The 20,082-nt window shown below is 38.0% G+C and overlaps 3 protein-coding genes across 4 annotated transcripts; 1 reads left to right on the top strand and 2 right to left on the bottom strand.

Moving 5' to 3' along the window:
- Nucleotides 1-108: 108 nt before the first annotated feature.
- On the bottom strand, nucleotides 109-6,830 carry perm1b (PPARGC1 and ESRR induced regulator, muscle 1b). The gene is made up of 4 exons (XM_065954858.1): nucleotides 6,190-6,830; nucleotides 2,561-5,445; nucleotides 2,356-2,469; nucleotides 109-1,908 (listed from the first exon to the last, which is right to left on the bottom strand). Exons 2-4 carry the CDS (start codon nucleotides 5,418-5,420, stop codon nucleotides 1,823-1,825), a joined length of 3,060 nt encoding a protein of 1,019 aa, XP_065810930.1. The 5' UTR covers nucleotides 5,421-5,445; nucleotides 6,190-6,830; the 3' UTR covers nucleotides 109-1,822.
- Nucleotides 6,831-6,964: 134 nt separating this feature from the next.
- Nucleotides 6,965-13,247, bottom strand: c5h1orf159 (chromosome 5 C1orf159 homolog). Its single transcript, XM_020642435.3, has 9 exons — nucleotides 13,026-13,247; nucleotides 11,625-11,705; nucleotides 11,454-11,538; nucleotides 10,488-10,583; nucleotides 10,337-10,393; nucleotides 9,641-9,775; nucleotides 9,419-9,444; nucleotides 9,261-9,285; nucleotides 6,965-8,958 (listed from the first exon to the last, which is right to left on the bottom strand). Exons 2-9 carry the CDS (start codon nucleotides 11,694-11,696, stop codon nucleotides 8,855-8,857), a joined length of 600 nt encoding a protein of 199 aa, XP_020498091.1. The 5' UTR covers nucleotides 11,697-11,705; nucleotides 13,026-13,247; the 3' UTR covers nucleotides 6,965-8,854.
- On the top strand, nucleotides 9,711-20,077 carry iho1 (interactor of HORMAD1 1). Of its 2 annotated transcripts, XM_020642434.3 has the most exons (9): nucleotides 9,711-9,859; nucleotides 16,325-16,429; nucleotides 16,681-16,746; nucleotides 17,003-17,141; nucleotides 17,528-17,664; nucleotides 17,769-17,817; nucleotides 17,925-18,000; nucleotides 18,306-18,421; nucleotides 18,518-20,077. In XM_020642434.3, the coding sequence occupies exons 3-9, from the start codon at nucleotides 16,694-16,696 to the stop codon at nucleotides 19,250-19,252; spliced, it is 1,305 nt and encodes a 434-aa protein (XP_020498090.1). In that variant the 5' UTR covers nucleotides 9,711-9,859; nucleotides 16,325-16,429; nucleotides 16,681-16,693; the 3' UTR covers nucleotides 19,253-20,077. The 2 variants fall into 2 exon arrangements, with proteins under 2 accessions (XP_020498090.1, XP_029134826.1); XM_029278993.2 differs by lacking the exons at nucleotides 9,711-9,859; nucleotides 16,325-16,429; nucleotides 16,681-16,746 and having other exon boundaries at nucleotides 16,778-17,141.
- Nucleotides 20,078-20,082: the final 5 nt, after the last annotated feature.

Here is a 20,082-nt window from a genome sequence, read left to right as displayed (position 1 = left end):
TGCTTTTGTTTTCTGCAATAATCTACTCCGAGCAGAACAAGGTATATTAATGGCTTCATCACATTATATTATTTTCTACACAAAAATCAAAATCCTAATTACACAGTCTTGTTTGACAAGAACCATTAAAGCTTTTAATATCAATATTCTTTCCTGTAGTTCTTAACACATTTAGCCATGAAGTTGGCAACAACACAATACTTGGTGTTAGAAATAAAAAGCATAAAATGGAGCAACACTCAACAGAAATTGGCACATTTATCAATTAGCTATGTTTAAATCTTACATTTTGTTCCAATAATGTAACTGATTGTTTTTACATACACAACAGGAAAGAACAAAGCAGGAAAAACCAGGAATCTTCTACACGCTTACATTCTTTTTTTGAACATCTGAATTCTTTGCTTTTTCCCCACGACAGTACTTAATACAATATTTTCAAACTTCAAGGCCCAAATGGTCTAAAATTGGAAAATCACATTAAACTTCCCACAACATGCACCCTGTGATGAGCAGTTAATGGTTCTGTCTTTTTACATGGGTGACAATGGAAAAACATTTGAAAAGAGAATATTACATTATTCTTAAAAATTCAGCTCAAGTCACATACTTAATCCTCGCTTACAACATACATAACCAAGCACATTATCTACATCTTCTGTTCATAATTCCCTTTTTTCTCTTACAAAGAAACCCCAACTTCTCCTGGAATCTGTTCAAACACTTAACAGGCTGCCATCATAGCTTAGTTTGATTGCCGCTAAATGCATTTAAAGCGACATGTTTGGCACAATATACGCTTACATTTGTGATTGACAAGTAAAAGCTTCTGTACTAACAGAATGGTCCTTATATCAACATTAGTTAACCCAGAACTGAAAAATGATTAAAAGTTTAAAATGCAGCTGAAATGATATCTTGTTAAAGAATGAGGCTGATGATATGCTATTTGTCTTATGATCAAGAAACTACATCAAAATACCAAACCAACCCAATGTCCCAACAGTAACTTTCCAATTAACAAATTGCATCATGTAACATTGGATGGTCTTTGTCCACACATAGTTATAATAATAAAAATGCATATATATAGAAACAAACCACGCTCCGTAGAGACTGCTATCTTCCAACACACATTGAACGCATTCTAATATTAATGTATTGTTTGTCTGTATATGAAAACCTACAACTTCCCACTGCAGTTTTTTCATTTTGGTTTCCAAAAGGCTACATCAGTGTGAGCAGACCAAATTACTTCTGGACGCACCAACTTATTAATTCAAAAAGATGTAGTCGGTAGTCATAGTACAGCATAACACAATATTTTTCATTGTTTGATTTATTATGGACACTTTTTCATGGCATCTATATGAAAAATGAACTACTATAAATTCAATATCAGTGGTAGTCATCTGGGATGTTTACAAACATGATTGAACTACTCTACAACTTGGACCTTGTTAAATAAAAGGTTGAAATTGAAACCAAAACCAGGCTGCATGAAATCTGTTTGACTCAGAGTGGAACCACATGCAACTGCCAGAGCACATATAAAATGTAAAGCATAGATTACCTTTCAAGGAATTTGTTGAACAAACAAACACAAAATATCACCAGACTCCTGAAATGGCTCTTACTTGAAAGCTTTAAACATCAGTTTGCTTTCTTCTACTTTTACATGCTGTATTGTTACTTGGAAACCAATGCATATACTTTGCCAGAGGACACCTGTGGTAGGTAAATAAATGTACAGTAAATATTGTTTTTTATGGATGGACCCAAGTGAAGAAGGTTTGGAAATGACATCTTGTGTGTGCACATATCAGGGATCATCTTGAGAAGGATTCCTCTTCACATAGTGTCGCAGGTATTGGATAGCCGATAGTGCACTCACGTTTGCTAGAAGAGCTGGAGAGAAATTCAATGAAGTATAGTTTTTAGATATTAATTCATGAAGGTATACAGTGCAAACCATGTTCAATTCTCAAGGTCCTGGAAAACTTTGCAAGAGAATGATGAAGAGTAACAAGTTAGACAAGTTAGATTATTTCTTATGGACTAAGAAACTGGGCTCAAAAAATTCCACACCTGAGATACAATTGAAATCAGTGGTTGCTAAACTCTGTTTATGGCACAATATACCTGACATCCCCTTTTCCTAAATTCACAAAAAGAAACGTGTAAATCAACCTAAAATGTTCTATGTTGGGTTCCCACAGTAGTATCCCAATGAAAATAAGAATAAGTTTATTGAATTGAGATGCTTTCAGTTGCCCTAACTGCCATTTGAGACATGACGTTGTAGTTGAGAAATGAAGATTGAAGACTGTAACATCAATGAAAGGAGTGTCATACCTGCTTTCCAAGTATCAGCAGCCTCTGGATCAGATGATCTTAATACCCACGAGGCAAACGCAATGCACACCAAACACATATCTGACTGCTTCAGTGCTGAGATACCCTCTCGTCCTGTAAGAGACCCACAAAAAGTTGATTTTAGTAGATTTTCATTTGATGTATTTTCTTTTATCCACTCCATTTATGCTGACATAAGACTTACTTTTTGTCTGAATTGTTTCTAAAATTGTTTGCTGTACTGCTAGCTCTCCGATCAACTTAGAGGGATTTGTTGAGACACTCCCCTCTGTAAACACAGTCAGTGGTGGATCTTCTCCCTTGGTGGTATTGTTCCCAGCCTCAACTGGAAACACCCAGGCACCAGAGCTTCCACACCAGATACTGCAATTATTTTGGAAGAAAATCTTCCTCGTCAACAGCAAACTGGAGAAGTCACGTAGGGTTGCTGCGGATATCCCAAGCATACTGCCCTGAATGAAAGAGCGAGACAAAACCCTGAATGGAGATATGTCTGAGCTCAAGAAAACATAGTCTTGATTTGGGAATGTGAGTTCTCGTACGGTAGGATGAGAACAAGAGAAAATGGGTATTGGTTTCTCGTCGCCGCACTTGAAATCATGGAGGGAGGAGAGGGACATTTTATCACTGAATGTACAAAAAGTGTCGTCAAAGACAGGAGCCAATGAGATATTCTCTGAATCATAGAAAGTGACACAGCTGTCCCTCCTACTTTGATCTTTGAGAAGGTTTTCAAACACTTCAGGGGTGGAGAATTGACAGGGTTTGTCGAGTACATGTGTGCTGGACAGAAAAGGTGTGGGTTTTAGTGTTCTGAGGCTGCCACTTGCTTCTAGAGATGGACAGCTGCAGAGAAACAGACTGCTGTCATCATTTCCAAGTAAAAACTGCATGGATACATTCTCGGTGTTGAGAGCTGAAACATTACGCACACTCCTGCTTTTTGTTATCTGCCTTGGCCCTACAAGTTCTCTTGAATAGAAGGCAGTGGAGTCCTGATCCTCAAAAAGATACCCTGCAAAGTCCTCTGAAGGCACAGGTGTCTCTTTTCCTTCAGAGCATGAGGACTCCTCTTCCTCAAAGAAAGGAGACTCACTAGTCCCTTGTTGGTTTTTGCTTTGAGGATCAGGACTTGGGTTCCTACTGGCACCAAGAAATTGCCAGTACTCCTCCTCAAAATCGGAGGTGGAGAACTCACAGCTTGAGCGATCAGGCTTTGATTCATCGGCCTGTGTGGAGTAGTCCGAATCAGCAGTGTCAGATGCATCCATTGAACCAAAATTAGACAAACTATACTCCATCGTTTCATCTGAAGAGCTGGGATTTTTGGGGAAATCACCAACATCTGGTGTGACCGTTTCATGCGTCTTCCTGGGAGGTGGGCTTCTACCCATCCTTAACTGCAAAATGTCATTTATCGTCAACTTTTCCATTTCATCCCAAAAAGCAGAAATGGCGTACACAGGTCGAGTGTTTCCCACAGCTTCAGCATATGTTTCCGGGCTGTCGACCACTAAGCATGGCTGTACAGTTAAATCAGGAACAGTGAGAGAGCTGAGCTGATCCCCTGAAGAGCAAACAGACGCTGGAAGATTAATTTCATGTTTTTGGAGTCCAGGTGAATCTGAGGACATGCAGGGTACCACGCTGTGAGCGTCGTTAACACATGTAGAGTCGTCATCTGGCATTTTGTTAACTCTTTGGCCCACAGATGGAAATGTCTGGCACGGCTCAACACTGGTACTTTCATGACCTTCAGAGACAGGTGCCGTTGCATTGCAGAACAGAGTGTTGTCACGTGAAAGCAATTCTATGACTTGTGTGTCATCAGCGTCAGTGTTTTCAGGCAGGTCATTTAGACAGGTGGTTTTTGCTAGAGAGACGGCACATACTAGAGGTTGGTTTTCAGTAAGACAATGCTGAGGTTCATCTATTGATTCCGCAGCTGAGAGATAGCTTTCAGAATCATAACTGTGAGTGGAAAGGAACTCAGCACCATCATCAGACTCCATTATGTCAAACCGTGAAGGGCCCTTGGTTGTAAATGTGTCATGCAATGTGAAAATGTCTTTGGGGTAATGACACATTGAAAGTTTCTCCAACAAATTGTCTTCTTCACCGGACGTTGAAGACATTTGCGATAAATCTGAAGTGGCTCCCATCAGATGGCTTTGAGGATTGTCTTCAGCATTTTGACACACCTCAGATATGTCAGACTCAATATTATCTGTGTTAATCTCTAACTTGAATCCATTTTCAAAGGACGTCTCCTGCTTGCTTGTTCTGCACATGTGACTGTGCCTCCTAGTTTTTTTTTGTCTTCGTTTTTTTTTCCCGGAGGGGGCGCACACCCGCTGTCTTGCTGGACTGTCATTCACTGTCACGAACCAGCGCTCTCTTTCAGCTCTTAAAGCGACACTGCTCACATCCACACTCTCAGCTCTGTTTGTACTGTGATGCTCATTCACATTAAGTTCTGTTTGGTTGTAAGAAAGTGGGTCAGGTTCTTGAATGGGTTTGAGTTTACAAGTGTCACTCTCTGTTTGCAAGTCTCCATTGTCCTCCTCTGCTTCTTCTGCATCTGAAGACTGAACATCTATTTGCTTAGTTTGAAGTGTGTCTGTGACATCCTTTGTCTCCACTCTGACATGCTCTGCAGCCCTCACATTCACCTCCTCTGTGTTTGTGGCATTTTCCTCAGCATGATCAAGACCTATTTTACAGTTTACCTGTGTGTCAGTGTCTTCTTTGGCTTTTGTGTTAGGCTCACCTTTTTCTCCACCTAACCAACTCAGATTATTCTCCACGCTACAGGGTTCAGCATTGCTCTGAGTTTCATCACTGTTTGCATCACAGCTCTGCTGCAGCCCATGTTGGCCTGTGATAAATACTGGACTTGATTTTCCTGAATCCTCTGAATCGCTGAAGCTGGAGTGATCGAGGCAGGCGAGCGAAGGCTGCAGCAGACCACATTCCTCACTGTCATCGAAAAAGCTTGTCCAGTCATAGTCTGCAATGTGCATGCTGTGATCTAAATCATCCATTTTGATGCCTCACATGCTCTCCAGTCTATAAAAAAAAAGACAAAACACAAAGATTAATGTTGTATGGTAGCAGATTGAGTTGTTTTGCCTAAAAAACTAATAATGGAAGTGGTCTTGGGGCAGTGTTTATCAGTTCATCCTTGGTATCTCTGCTAGGTTATAGTTAATGTTGCAACACATTTGAGTTAAATATAGAGCGGGTATTTATCTTTAGCTCAACATAAGACATCAGCTCTGATTAGGACACATTGCTCCGAAAGCATACAAGCTCCTGTATTAGTTCAAGGAATGAGAGGTGAAGATCTGAGAGCAGCAAAGCAACACCATAACACCACATGGTCAAAAGCTCCATAACAGAACCTAAAATACTCTTGGGTCATATGACCTGATGTGAAAAGTTCTGCTGATAATCTCAGGGTACAACATACAGAATCAGCCTCAAAAGCATTGTCAGTGTGTATACATGATGAAAGTATTGTAACATAAACATTAACACAGAATCTTACTTTACACAAACTCAAAAGGTTCCTAAAAGGTTGACTTACTATTGCATTTTGCAACACTTCTGTTGTGCTGTTTCGAGCTAAAGGTGAAAATATGTAGTTACCAACGATCACTTTCATTTTCACCTTCATGGACATTGTTTTCTCCGTGTCAAAGTCACTAAAGGACTTTGCTACCATCTCGTATTTAACTCAACCAATACAAACCAGCACAAATTTTAGGAGTATTCATATTAACGTGTTTGGTTAGTAGATGGGGGACCTACCTGTTGCAGAAGGACGAAGTGTCCAGTTTGAAGGTGTCAGTACTTTCTGCCCGCAGGAACATTTCAGCTCTGATGTCCGTCTGCCCTTGCCTGTGTGGGACTGGGGCCTTGCTCTCAGCTGTTATAAATAGAGTAGTATGTCCAGTCACATGTAACAGCTCCCAGTGTAAACGTCCGTCCCTCCTTCACAAGAGGTATGACATTTCAGTACCTTTAAATACCAGCACTCTTACTTTAATTAGAGGCGAGATCAAAAACAAATTCCAATATTTACACTGAAGAAAGGAAATCATTTACAACCATAATGGCTATTTCGTACAGGTATTGTATTATGGCAAAACTGAACAGATATGAAATATATTCATTTGTTTTATTTTAACTGTAAAAAAGATTTGAAATAAGTTAACCCTGTTTAAATTTTCTGACAAAACCATACAGTATGGTTATATGTAATGTATATTACGAGTATAAAATACACTTTGGATCAATAATCATAGTGATATTTGTAAATCAGAAAAGTTACGTTTGTTTTTTTTATAGAAAGATGAAATACTACAAAAAGTTTTGTTTGTGATATCACAAGATGACAGACCAACGTGTGAGTTATTTAAAAAAAATTAGCTGTCGTCCAACACACAGTGAAGCATTGTTTATTATGAGCAGCAAATATAAAAAATGAAACATTTAAAAATGTCCCACTTTTTGCATTAAATAACATGAAATATAAGACAATGTGTGTGTGTGTGTGTGTATCTATAACAGCACAATGGTAAACTTTGGTTGTGGAAAGGTGCTTTATTTCTTCATTATTACACAGGTCTTCAGAGTAGTCTTCATGGCATCGAAACCAGAATATATACATCAATACGAAAACGATACACCATCGTATAAAACAATATGTACATGTATTCAGCTTATGGTTCGTCCGTACAAAAGCAAACACAAGAAGCAAAAAGGGGAATATTTATGGAATGGTTGCTGCCTTTGGCCTGGTTCACTTCACGTGGCTTCATAGATACTAAAGATATTTATGACTTTGTGTTGTCAAGATAGAAAATTCAATGTAGCTAATAAAAGTTGGATAACTGTCCTGGTTGAAGGATTGTATACAGTAAAGGCCACTGGATATAATTCAAATACCCAATCATTCACCACCTCAACACCAAATAAATCCTGTCTGCTTTTAAAGCTGATTTTGGCACAGTAATCACAGTTATAGCACACAGTCAATGCATTTTTCTTCAGACAACATTTGGCAAAATTAGATCGCAGTCAAGTAATTTTAATAATGCAACAATAATGCTGCCAAAGAAACAAAAAGAAAATCTCACTCATCCCGGATGGCACATGTTCATTTAAGTCATTCTTTGAAAACAAGGGCCTGATATTGGCTGATGACTTCAGAGTAATAAAGTGCAAGAGGGTTTAGCAATTTTCCTGTTTTCACATAACTAATAACAGGATTCTGAAAGAGTTTCATTTGCAAAAAAGAAATAGCTTTTTGTTGAAACAACTTCTATTGTGTTTGAGTGGGTCTGTTTCAAAATGCTGATTCCTCACATTAGTGTTAGATTATTTGTATGTGATACATTCTCCTTGGTTAAGCTCACAAAAATAATAAATACAAAAAATGAAAATCAACATAAAGGATCAATCGACCATAAAAACCCTGCAATAACTCTTTTTAAAATGTCCCGGTCCACCAAAAGATGTATTCAGTTGGTCTTATCGTTATCAGTAAAAGTCAGTGCACAGTTACAAAATGCAAATAAATATCACACACATAAAAAAAAAAAAAAAACACATTCTAATTAGCAAACTTATAAAAACTTCCATAAAATGTCACTGGGCTGGCACTTTGTCCCAAAATAACCCAACGTGGTCACTGTCTTGATTCAACTTTGCTTTTAAAGGAAGAGTTTGGCACTTTAGGAAATACTCTTTTGTGTGTTTTCTTGAAGAGACTTGGATGTACAGTCGCTAACATTCTGAAATCTGTTCAAAGTACGACTGCAGCAAACAACAATTCACCTGTTTTAGGAGGAAGACAGAGAAAAAAGAAAAACAGCTAGCAGGGTCTGTCTTTTAATTTGTAGAAAAAGAGTGGAAAAAGTACAACCCAGAAGATGAGGAGTTGTAGATTCTCCACTCAGTTTCCTCTTTTGTCCTGATTAAAAGAGATCAGACATGTTCAATCCCTTGGTAAAGGTGTTTTTTATATTTATTAACGGGGAGGGAGTTAAGAGTATTTTAAACTATTCCTTTAAAAGAGAGGTCTGTATCTTTATTGATTAAACCCATTTAGATTAAACAGAGACCATCAAAGAACAGATACAAACTATATAATAATAATATTTAAACTTCAAAACAAAGAGAGCACCATGAGTGGAAAAAACAAGTTCACAGAAAAACACTGAAACTGTTTTTTTTTTTGTGTGTGAAAAACTAATTCAAAAATAAAAGAATTGGGTGACCCTCATCTTTTCAGAATCATACCTCATACAGTAAAGGTAGCAGTCCTAGTGATGTGAAGCAGCTACAGTTACATTTGGTCACCTGTGCACGAGTCAGCTGGTCTTTCTGTGGATCCCTTCTGATGATCAGAAAGTCTAACTTCATTCCTGAGCGTTCTTGCCTAACTGCACCAGCACTCCCGTCCCTCCTCCTACACGGTGTAGTCTTGAGTGCTGGATGCCGTGGGCACGGTGCCACTGTTCAGCGTGGATGCTGCAGAGGGCCGCTCCCTTCGGACATATCTCGGCTTCCTCACTTCAAAGGAAACACAAAACAGAGCAGAACATGTAATCAGACAAGTGTGTGTGTGTGTGTGTGTGTGTGTGTGGGGGGGGGGGCAAGAGGAGACGAGCACAGGAGTCGTTGATGCCATCTTTCAGCAGACTTCTATCACGCTTATCAAAAGACTGTAAAAAAGTAAAACTCTTTTTGCCAGGTACTCCTAGTTTTGACAGTTTTTCATTGCTCAATAGCTTCACACAACCTGTTGAACAAGCTCGGACAGTTACAGTTTCAAAAGAGGTAGTTAACAGTCACAGACAGTGAAGTAATCTTACCTGCCGAGGACGGGATCATGACAGCCTAGAAGGGAAGAAAAAAACAAATTAAAACTATCCCTGAGAGACATAAATCATGTCTTCGTACGACCAGAGAACACTGCTAGTTCAAGGCTCTGAATGTTCTGGTCTGTAATAAGATACGAAAATGAACCTACCGTTTCACTTGGTTGGAATATGAAGGCTGAAAAAGAACAAAACAATTAAAATAAGGTAAACAGAATAAGAAACACTGCATGGCAGCATCCTTGTGTCCATGTTCTAAAACAAGTCCATGTTTTATTAAGGGATTAAACGGGTGTGGTGGCTCAACAGGAACAGTTGAACTTCATAACCCTGTTTGATTAATAACAGAGTGTCAAGCACTGTGGAGTTTGTACCCTTGTTGCGGCGGTAAAAGATGCTCGGGAGTCGGTTGGAGCGTTTGAGGTAGAAAAAGGAAGCGACGGAGAGGATCAGGAACAGGCTGATCAGCAGTGTTCCCAGAAGAAGAGAGGCTGCCACACCCGGCCCTCCTGATCAAAGACAAAACAGGAGGTCTAACCAGCTGCACCAGAAATGTAATCCACCACAACACATCTGATTATCACTACAAAAAGGTACACTACTCGCATTTCCTCTGACATACATTTCATATTAATCATTGTAAGTTTTTACAACATTCATTCATTTATTTATTTACTTAGAAACTCAACCTCACTGGCCACTCCTTGTGTTTAGATAGCTGCTTGTAATTCAGGTTTTTGACACCGTTTCCTCAACTATCATTACCTGTTATAGGTGCTGCTGCTGTTATGATTCTGATATGTAAAAATGTCTGACTGTTTGTGCCTATGCATTGTGGTAACTTTGGTTCCTTTTGTGGTTTTCAGTCCTTGACACCAGGATGTCACCCTGTATCTCATGACTTGTGATCAACGTTTCTTTTTAAAGACATAAATAATCCTGATTATTATTTCTATTAATTGTATTTTATTATAGTATATATTGTATTCTAATTCTATTGTATTGTAATTAATTGTATTGTATTTGGCATTCTATTTGCCCCATCAGATCCCAACAACGTGATACCTTACCAATCTTGGGAATGACAGTAGTCACAGTTGTGTGATTCTTCCTCTCCACTGTGTAGTCTAGTGAGGGCAAAAAAAGGGGCAAATTAAGAAACAGAAAAACCTGTTTAGCATTGGAAATGTAATCCACAGTTAGACAGAGCAGAGATCTTACTGTAGGTGCAGACTGTTATGTTTTCCAAATCCACAGCAGCAGAGTCACAAAATATGCAAACAGTGTTGCTGTTCTCAAGGACACGCAAGAAGCATCCTGAAAAAAAAAAACGGAATATATTTGACAAGCCATTTTTTTTTACTTTTAATACCCTTGTTCTGAGAAATCAATGTCATTGCCTAATGGCCTTGTCACAAGAAATAAGTTAAGTACAGGTAGTTAACACTAAAAAAGTAATTTCCTTTTTTTTTTTTATATACATTTGCTACATTTATCTTTATCAATGCTGTCTTGAGTTGCAGTTATCCCCTGAAACAGATATATTCTGTTGCTAATCTATTTCAAAGGTCCCATATTATGCTTTTTCTGGTTTTATATGCTCTTTAGTGTGTTTTCCAAGTGTCCTGTGCATGTTTAGGCACATCTATGTGCAAAAAAAGTCCGCGGAAACGCGGCTTCTCCTGCCTCCTCCTGTTAGCTGTAGCATTAGCTGCAGGTAACGCTCGGTTCTAGCCCCCTCTTGATAAAAATTTGTCAGTCCGACGTCATTGTCAGTGTGAGATCACTGATCTAAGCCCATTGGCTCGTTGTGGCAAGCCCTGCAGCTCATGTTGAAATTTCCGAGACGCATGCTGAGCAACTGACCAATAACGACAGAGCGGATCAGCAGACCAATCAGAGCAGACTTGGCCCACGTGGGGTCTAACAGTGTGGGCTCAACAGAGCGTAGCTGACGGACTCAGAGTGTAGAGGGAGCAAGGAGGAGCAGTACATGAAAACAGACACTTTTTTTGGACTTTAGCTATTGTGAACGTACAAAAGTAGATACATAGATTAAATATACGAACCCCAAAAAGGCATAATATGGGCTCTTTAAACTTAATTAAACAAAAATTCAGGCAAATATTGTATTGATAACAGATACAAGTATCATGATGTCAAAATGTCATAACTCTTTCACTGTACCTGGTTCACAGTGAGTGTCATTTGAACATGAATTGTTCCCTCTCTGTTTTTCTCCGCAGCACTCTAGGGAGTTCTGATGTAGGGCCTACAGACAGAACAGCAGTGACAGATTTACAAATCAGTGCAACCCAAAACAAAGCTCTCATAGGTTGAGTATCACCTGGTTTCTACCTTAGTCACAGGAGTCTCGGGTCTGATGAGGATCACAGTTGCAGCCAAGACCAACAGGAACGACAGAGCCATATTCAAACCCTTTAAAAGCACAAAAAGAAACTTTGACAACGCACAATTTTAGCACACATACCTTATCCCATGTATTACAGGAACCAAGGATGATTAAAAATAAACTCTTTGACCAGGTACAAAGTTCACAAAAACTTGGTATCATGTGCCTGTTAACATTTTTAGTCTTTGAAATGATTTTTACATACATAATTAAGTGATATAAAAAAAAGGATTTCCAGTTTAAGACTGTATCTTATTGATGCATTTCAATGTGTTACATTTGTTTGGCCTCTTTATATAATGAAACAGTCGTATAGTTTTCCACACAAACGGCATAAAAGATTCATGGAAAGTACAAATATGGCTAATTTATTTTATTGTTAACAGAGTTGGAAGTGGAACAATAAGTGGATTTCTATACGAGTGAAAGAAAGACGATTATTTGCAAAAACATTAGGTTAAGTTTTATTTCAAGTACAAATCTCAACCATCACTTGTTCAAGCTCCTTAAATGTAAGGGCATCCTGCGTTTTCTTGTCATTTATGAAATTTCTTAATTTATGATATGATATATATTTATGATAAGAGTCTTTGGGTTTTGGACAGGTGGTTTCACAAAAGATTTAAAAAAAATCACTTTGTTGCAAAACTACTTAACTAAACTTTTTGGCTGAACAAGCAAGAATGATACTATGTCAGTTGTTTAAAAAAAGCACCTTTACAAGTTAAAAAAAAAAAAAGGGCCACAACAAAGACATTTTGAGGTGAATTATTAAACTTGTCTCATATAAACACACACAATGTTAGTGTCTTAACTTGGTTGACATCTCTATACATTTGAAAAGGTTAAATGCCCTTCTGGCTGAGGTCCGTTTAAACAGGGTTAGGCCTACACAAAGTTGTAGTGCATGTTTGTCATTTGTAAGTGTCGTATCCAATCCATACAGATGAGTCACCCACAGAAACAGAGCTTCAATATTCATGAGGGGGAAGTCTTTCAAATGAGGGCTTTCATACAAACCCCACACTCTCCTGTTTTTATTCGTTCACTTACAACTTCCGATACAAATAATTATTTTAAGCTTAAATTATCAAGCGGAAAAAGTCTTAAAAATGGCTAAACGTCAGCTGAGTGTGACAGGAAACAGACAAGGTGTTGAGCTAGCTAGCAGCACCTGTCACTAGGATGAAGTTGTGTCTTGATTGTGATAGCAGTCTGGACTAAAATAACCAGGCTCGCGTTAGAGAGGTAAATATGTAGATGCATTTAAATATGTTAAACATTAGAGTTTATCCTTTACACGGTTAGCAGCTGCACATTCATTGTAAAAGAAAAAGTTAACTCACCAGCCAAACACCAGGCTTTGGCCTGACCAAACTCCCAGGTGTGGTGGTGTTACCGTCAGATCTCGTCCGTCGCAGAGGTATCACAACACAATCATTTATAATGTTGACAGGTTTTTCACCAACACAGCTGCAGTTCAGCAACAGATACTCAGCACCACAGTGCGTAGCTCATTGCTCCGTGCTTTGACTGAGCATTTACACTTCCGGCCACGACTTTCAAAATAAATTCCTCACTGTGTATGTGCTACATTACGTGTTAAATATCTGGTTCGGAGTCGTTTTAAAGACAAACACATTGTATATATATCATATCGGATGATATCGTATATATCATCATAACAAAGATATTTTTGCTACTATACAAATGTAAAAAAAACTCTCTTCACTTATGATTATAACTTAGTCTATCCCTTTTCCGACTCTTAATCAGTTTACTTGTTTACTTTTTTTCCCCCTTTGTATTTTGTTCTATCAACGTAATGAGATAATTTATCAAATCTCTTATCTCTTCTTTGTAGCAGGTGTGATTGCTGTTTGTCAAATGTTTTACTGATACTGTAAAATTTTGATTATTGTCAATGAATGTACATAGGCCTATGTACGAACAAAGTAAAAAAAACAAAATGTTGTAGTACAACACAACACATAGTTACAAAATATTACAATTATTACAAAATTGCTCTGTAAAACTATTTACATTTTTTTTTTAAAACTGATCAAAGTAAACTGTGTAATGATAGTCTTATTCACTTAAGCTCATTCAAAAATTGCAGTAATAAAGAATTATATAGCCTACATAGATTTGCTTCTGAAGTGATGCAACTGCATGTTCATTTAAATAAATATACACTATCATCAACTGAACTTAAGTTAAGAAATTTTCATATACATTTTAATTTGTTTGATAATATACTGAATAATTTCTTTATTTCAATTTGTGTCATGCTATGTAAATGTCCCACCCCAGCCACCCACTAGCCGGCTTCTTTATTACAATTCACCTATACAATGAAAAATTGCATACAAATGTTTAGTGAAATATAATAGATATTATCGTAGTTTAACATAAAGCCCTTTACAAGAAACAGCAAGAAAAAAAGCGAATTAAAGGGCTTGTTAAATTGATATTTTGCTTTGTCGGTACAAATGTCCAGCTTTTCAATTAATCACATTATAAAGCCAATACACACAGCTGACTGTTCATTAATTTTAAACAGTCAATCATGTTATACAGTCAGTATGATACACACACATTTTAAGGCCTATTAGCCAACCACACATTTATTAGCAAAAATCTGTTAAATTAGAAACCATGCTACTCACTCTGTATTTGTATATTGTCATCTCTTTGAGAAATTCAAATTTGAATCTGGTATTAGAGCATGTCAAAGCACGGAGACAGGCCTTCTCGAGGTATCTATGAGTTACTTTTAGCTGCAGATGGGATGATGATGCAATTTTAGTTCTTTTAGCTTGTAGTTAAGCTTTTGATACAGTTGATCGTGTTATTTTAATTGCTCTTCTAAAAAATTGGGTCGGGATCAAGTTCACTCGGTTAACTGGTTTGATTCTTATCTTATAGAATGAACCTTTGCAGTCACCAAAGGTAACTACTTCACCTCTAATGTTACCTTGGGTGTACCACAAGGTTCGGTTTAAGATCCAATCTTTTTTCAGTTTACATGCTGCCTCTTGGCTAAATCATCCACCACTGTAATGCCTCCCGTTATTGCTATGCAGACAACATACAGACACCTTTCTATAAGACTTTGGGACCCAGCCTAGCTGCTGTCAGAGACTGTCTCAATGACATAAACTGTTGGATGGCACAGAAGTTCCTTCAACAAAATAATTCTAAATAAGAAATACTAGGCTACTGTTTGGTCCAAATTACTCCAATCCATCACATCATGAACAGCATATCATATAACGGCATAACCAGTGACGATTCTAGAGTCTGGGGTGCGAGGCAAAAATCAATTTGGGGGCCCTCCAACCAGCGTTCATCATCATCATGTCTGCCAGTGTCCCGGCCATTTACTGTAAATATTAATGGATGAAGCCTGAGTGACGTCATCCATCTGTTACGGCAGGTTGCTCCAGAAGCTCATCGGCAGCAGCCGCCATGCTGGAAATGCTGTCTCACCCTAACTTTCTGTCAACCTAATGAAAAGCTGAGAGCTGGAGCTGAGGCTGGTTTTAAGCCTCTTGACAAATAGTTACACCTGACAATCAGGTCAGCTACGCACCTAACTATTGATAATACGGAGCTGTTTAAAATTCAACCCCTGTACAGTGTGTGAGGACAATAACTATCAGACCTGTTTCGTTTTTTGTACCAGGCTGTAAACGATTTATGCAGTAAAACTGGCTTTTTGGCATTTTTTCCCCCCAGGGTTTCCTGGAGCCAGCCTCAAGCGGACACTAGACGAGCTGCAGGATTTTTCATTTTGTCTTGACTTTCATTGACTAACTCTGGTTTTCAAAATTTTTGCAGTTATACTTTTTCCATGAAAATTTTCCATATTTTTGAAGTCTAAATGTATTCATGTAAATGTTTGACATTTTTGAAGTCAACATTTTTTCATGAAAAATGTCGACATCTTTGAAGTCGACATTTTTTATGAACATTTTCAACATTTTTTAAACCTATTTTTTTTCATGAAAATTTTCACATTTTTTTCATGAAAATGTTCGACATTTTTAATGCATTCATTTTTTGAAAAACACATTAGGTCGGACAGGAGAAACGAAATGTCCTAAAGGGAAAGAGTTTGATTCAGAGATCCAAGGAGCTCTCGAGTAGGGTTAATTATTTTAGGTAAACGACCTGATGAAAATTACACGTCAGTTATTGCTGACTTTAACCTTTTGAAAAATATTTATTAGAGGGGAACAGCAACTCACAGGGGCTCACGGGGACACTTGAACCCCTCCACCATGTTAAGCTGATGATTCTTGGAGGGAACATGCAACAGTAAAGCTGAAATGTTAGATCCCAGCATTCAGAGAGAGATGTTGGTGATAAAGTCTTGGCTTAGAAGAAGGAAATAAACACTGTAATGAATAAACAACACAGGAGAGACCTGATTAAAAGGACAAAGTTTGACCTGAGTTAATGACTTTATGTGGTCAAAGATTAAAGTATAAAACGTATCGGCAGTGGAGATTTTAGAGTCTGTAGGGGCCATCAGCAAAAATCAATTGGGGGGCCCTCCAAGCAACGTTCATCACTATCATGTCTGCCAGTGTCCCGATGCTTAGTCCTCTTCCTCTTTAAACCTGTTTGACTTTTTCAGCGGTACCTGAACGCCTCGGCATGTCAGGTCAAATGGCGGGAAATTCAGACAGTCGCGAGCGCACTTCCTGTGTACCTCTACCTCTTTATCAGATCCCGTGAAACCGTGAGTCATAACGTAATATTTACACTCTATGGTCGTAAAATTTTTATGAATTTTAAGTATTCAATCAACTGTGAGTGTTTTACTTTAGTAAACTTATAACTAGTGTCCGAAAAATGTTGATAAGAATGTTTTGGTTAAACTGTTGACAGTTACTTAATGTTGATGGACTCCGTCACACGTCGGCGGCTAATTTGGTGTAAAGACATAAAATGTTTCAACTTCTGTTAAAATGTTTTTATCTTTACTGACAGGTGACCAGACGCAATGAGTCATATCAGGAAAATAAAAGAAATGCTCAACATCCAACCCGCAAGCAGGTTAGCTAAAGTCTGCTACAGTAGTAAACAATGTGTACTACTTATAGCTATCTATCTCTATTTTAAGAAATATTTAAGGGCAACATACTTAAAAACTCATTAATAGTTTAAACCCACTTCATGGTGCATTGTTTTATGTGTGTCTCTGTGTTTAACTGATGTGTACAAAGGCTGTCAGTCTCTTCTACGGCATGGACAAATACTGTTTTGTGTTTTCTTTAATCATCATATCTGGATGGGACAACATAACCCACAGGAATATGGCTACGAGCGGATACTCCAATCTTACAGACTCTCAGTTGTTCTTTGGGTCCCAGTTTTGGCCTGAGAACTCTCAAGGCGCATCTCAAGATATGAGTTTGTCTTCGAGGACCTCCCAACAAAGTTCACAAGAGGTGAGCTATAAAGGCTTATTTTTCAAATACCACAGAGATCTAGTAAGACAAGACCATTTTTAGAGCGACTGGTTGGCATCATTGATTGCATATTCTGTGATAATAGAAATGTATACTCTCCTGTATTTTCTAAACTGTTTTTAAAGCAAGTAACAAACAATTATTTTAAGTGCTAATCTTTAGTAAGAGACCTTTTTGAAAATAAACCCAATCAATGTACTACAGTATTGTAAAACTTGTATTTACCCACGAATCCACTCAAGGAAAACATTTATTTTGGGTGGATACCCTGGGTAGTAGCTCACTGGATCATGAGTGCAGAAATTGAGATTAATCCTGTAAAAAATATCTATCTCTTAACCTCAGTTTTTTCTCTTATTCCTAAGGGAAGTGACCCAAAGTTTTCATGCAGTTACCACACCAGACCTCTCCTGCTTGGAGACTTAAAGGACAAAAGCAAAGCTTTTGGACTACTTGAGAAATTTGAAGATGACAAGAAAAAGGCAAAAGAAAAATATGACAGGTACTTTTTTATGTCTCATGAAACGTACAATTTGCCCTGGATTATTACATTTTGAAAAATTTAAAATATGCCTCTGGAAACTTTGCGTTTATATGCTTTAACAGTGATCATTTGACTAAAGAATTTCATCATATTCGAGAAACCCTAAGCAACGTAAGTTGTAAAAGGCATTTATTCTGTTGCTTTTTCAGTTTACTGCTAATCTATTGATTGATGTAAGTTATTAAAATATGTATTTTTTTTCTTTCTCGATCCAACAGCTGGTTTCTGGCACAGAGAAAAATACTGCTGTGTGCCAAAACACCCTTGGAAGATTTGACAACTTTGCATCAACATGTAAGTTACCCAATTTACAGATGTGTATTTTTGCTGAAACTAAAGACAAAGAAGGGCACTCAGGGGGAAAAGGGGAAGCAGTTACCGGTAATACTTGTTATTTCCTGTAGATGGTGCCCTTTGTCCAATGTTTAAACATTGGTAATTTACATCTGCTGTTACTTTAAGGTTTTACTCTAGGGCTCTATGTATTTTATGTTTGTTGTGTTTGTTATTTACTGTTATATATTTATTTAATTTTAGAGTGAAATTGTAATGTTTTTTCAATGATATATTTATTTCTACCTTTCATTATTTTTTCATAGTGCAAAATAGTCTTAGTAGTCTTCAAAGTAACATTTTGCAGCAGTTTGAAACTTTGCTGGATAAAGTGAACTCCCAGAGAGAGATTACAACAGACCTGGAGGAGAAAGTACAAAAGGTAATTAATTTGTTTCATTTGTTTTAATCTTGTAGTGACTAGTAAATGTTTCTGCATTTGTTGAGTCTTGTTGTTTGTTTTTATCATTTCACGTAGAGTGGAGAAAATACAGCAGAACTTGGCTCAAACCTGCAAAGCTTAAGGAAAAGTCTGGAGTGTCTGAGAGAGAAGCAGGAGAGAGAACGAAATATGCTTGAAGAGGCTCTGAAGCTGCTCAGCACCTTAGTCTCAGAGCATTCAGCCAAACCCAAACCCGAAGAAGTGGTCCACAGTGCCATCCAGACATCACCAGGGCCCGAACAACAAATGTCCAATATCCTGCTGGACAACAAGCTTGAAGCCACACAGCTGACATGTATATCCAATAACCTTGAACACAACCAGAATAATGTTCTGCCTCAGAATTCCAGCTGCATTGTAGGAAAGAGGAAATTGACTACGAGAGACCGGAGGAGGTGCAAAAAGAGGCCGTTGGTGCTTTCACAGAGGAGTAAGCATACTGTCAGGGATGAAAATAGTCGGCCTTTAATGAACTGTAACAAACAAAAAAATGTTTCTTTACCTCTCGGTGAGCGTCATGATGTGAACGCAGTGAAAAACCAGGTGGGCCTAAACACAGGCTGTCATGAACTGCTGAACAGGGAGACAAGATCCAAAACTGCAGGATGTGTCATCACCCCGCTCAGCTGCTGGTCTCAGGACAGCAGCAGCTCTCTGTGCCCTGCAGGATTCGAACCAATCTTACTGAAGCTCTCAGCAGAGTCCAGGTCAGTAACCCCAGAAAAACCTGAAGGCTTCTGGCAATTGTTTGACATGGATTCAGCTTTATGATTTTAAAGGTTGATAAAAAGACTGTGAAACATGGGTGTTCACTTTTTTGGTGTATAGGGAAACAAAAGACACAGGTGTTTATGATTATACATATTAACTCTTACAAAGTTCTGTTTGTTGTAGATGTATTCTGTAATCTAGTTTTTGGAAGAAAAACATTGTCCAATATTTTTTATCTTGAACTTGATGTGGAAGTACTTGTAGTGTAATGACTTAACCTAGGAAATTAAACCCACATAGCACTTCTTACTCATTTCATTTCCTTTTATTACAAGTGTTGCCGAAGTGTCTCTGCTGCCTTTAGAATATTTACACAGAAACAAATATTTCTAATGACTTGACATAAAAAGAAACTGAGATTGTAATCATTAGTTTACCAGTTGTATTTATTGTATGATTTCTGTTTGGTCTATATGGGTTCTGATTTTGTAAAGAGTCATTGTGATGTAGTTATTGCAGCCTGGGAGGCTGCCATTACAAGTTCTTTTTATCCTTCGTTTTTCTAAATATTTGTTTTTGGGCTTTTTATGCCTTTTATTAGAGAGACAGTTCAGTGGATAGTCGGAAATAAGGCAGAGAGAATGGGGAATACAGCCTCTGCGCATGGGGCAGGCAAGCCAACCGACAGGCCACCAGCGCCCCACACAGCCATTACAATTTCATCCCATGCATGTAACCAATGTCCCTAGAAATCTGGTAGAGATGGTAACTTAACGTACTGTTAAAGGGTCCATAATGAGTGTTGAGTGTTTTAACCACAACAACCTTGTTCATAATATCACTAAGGTGCATATTAATTACCCCCCAAGTTTTTATTTTGCTTAAGCAAG

The sequence above is a fragment of the Labrus bergylta genome, chromosome 5 (genome assembly GCF_963930695.1).
Source record: "Labrus bergylta chromosome 5, fLabBer1.1, whole genome shotgun sequence".
Classification (NCBI taxonomy): domain Eukaryota; kingdom Metazoa; phylum Chordata; class Actinopteri; order Labriformes; family Labridae; genus Labrus; species Labrus bergylta.
Note: the sequence above shows the minus strand (reverse complement) of the source record. Positions and strands in the feature narration are given on the sequence as shown.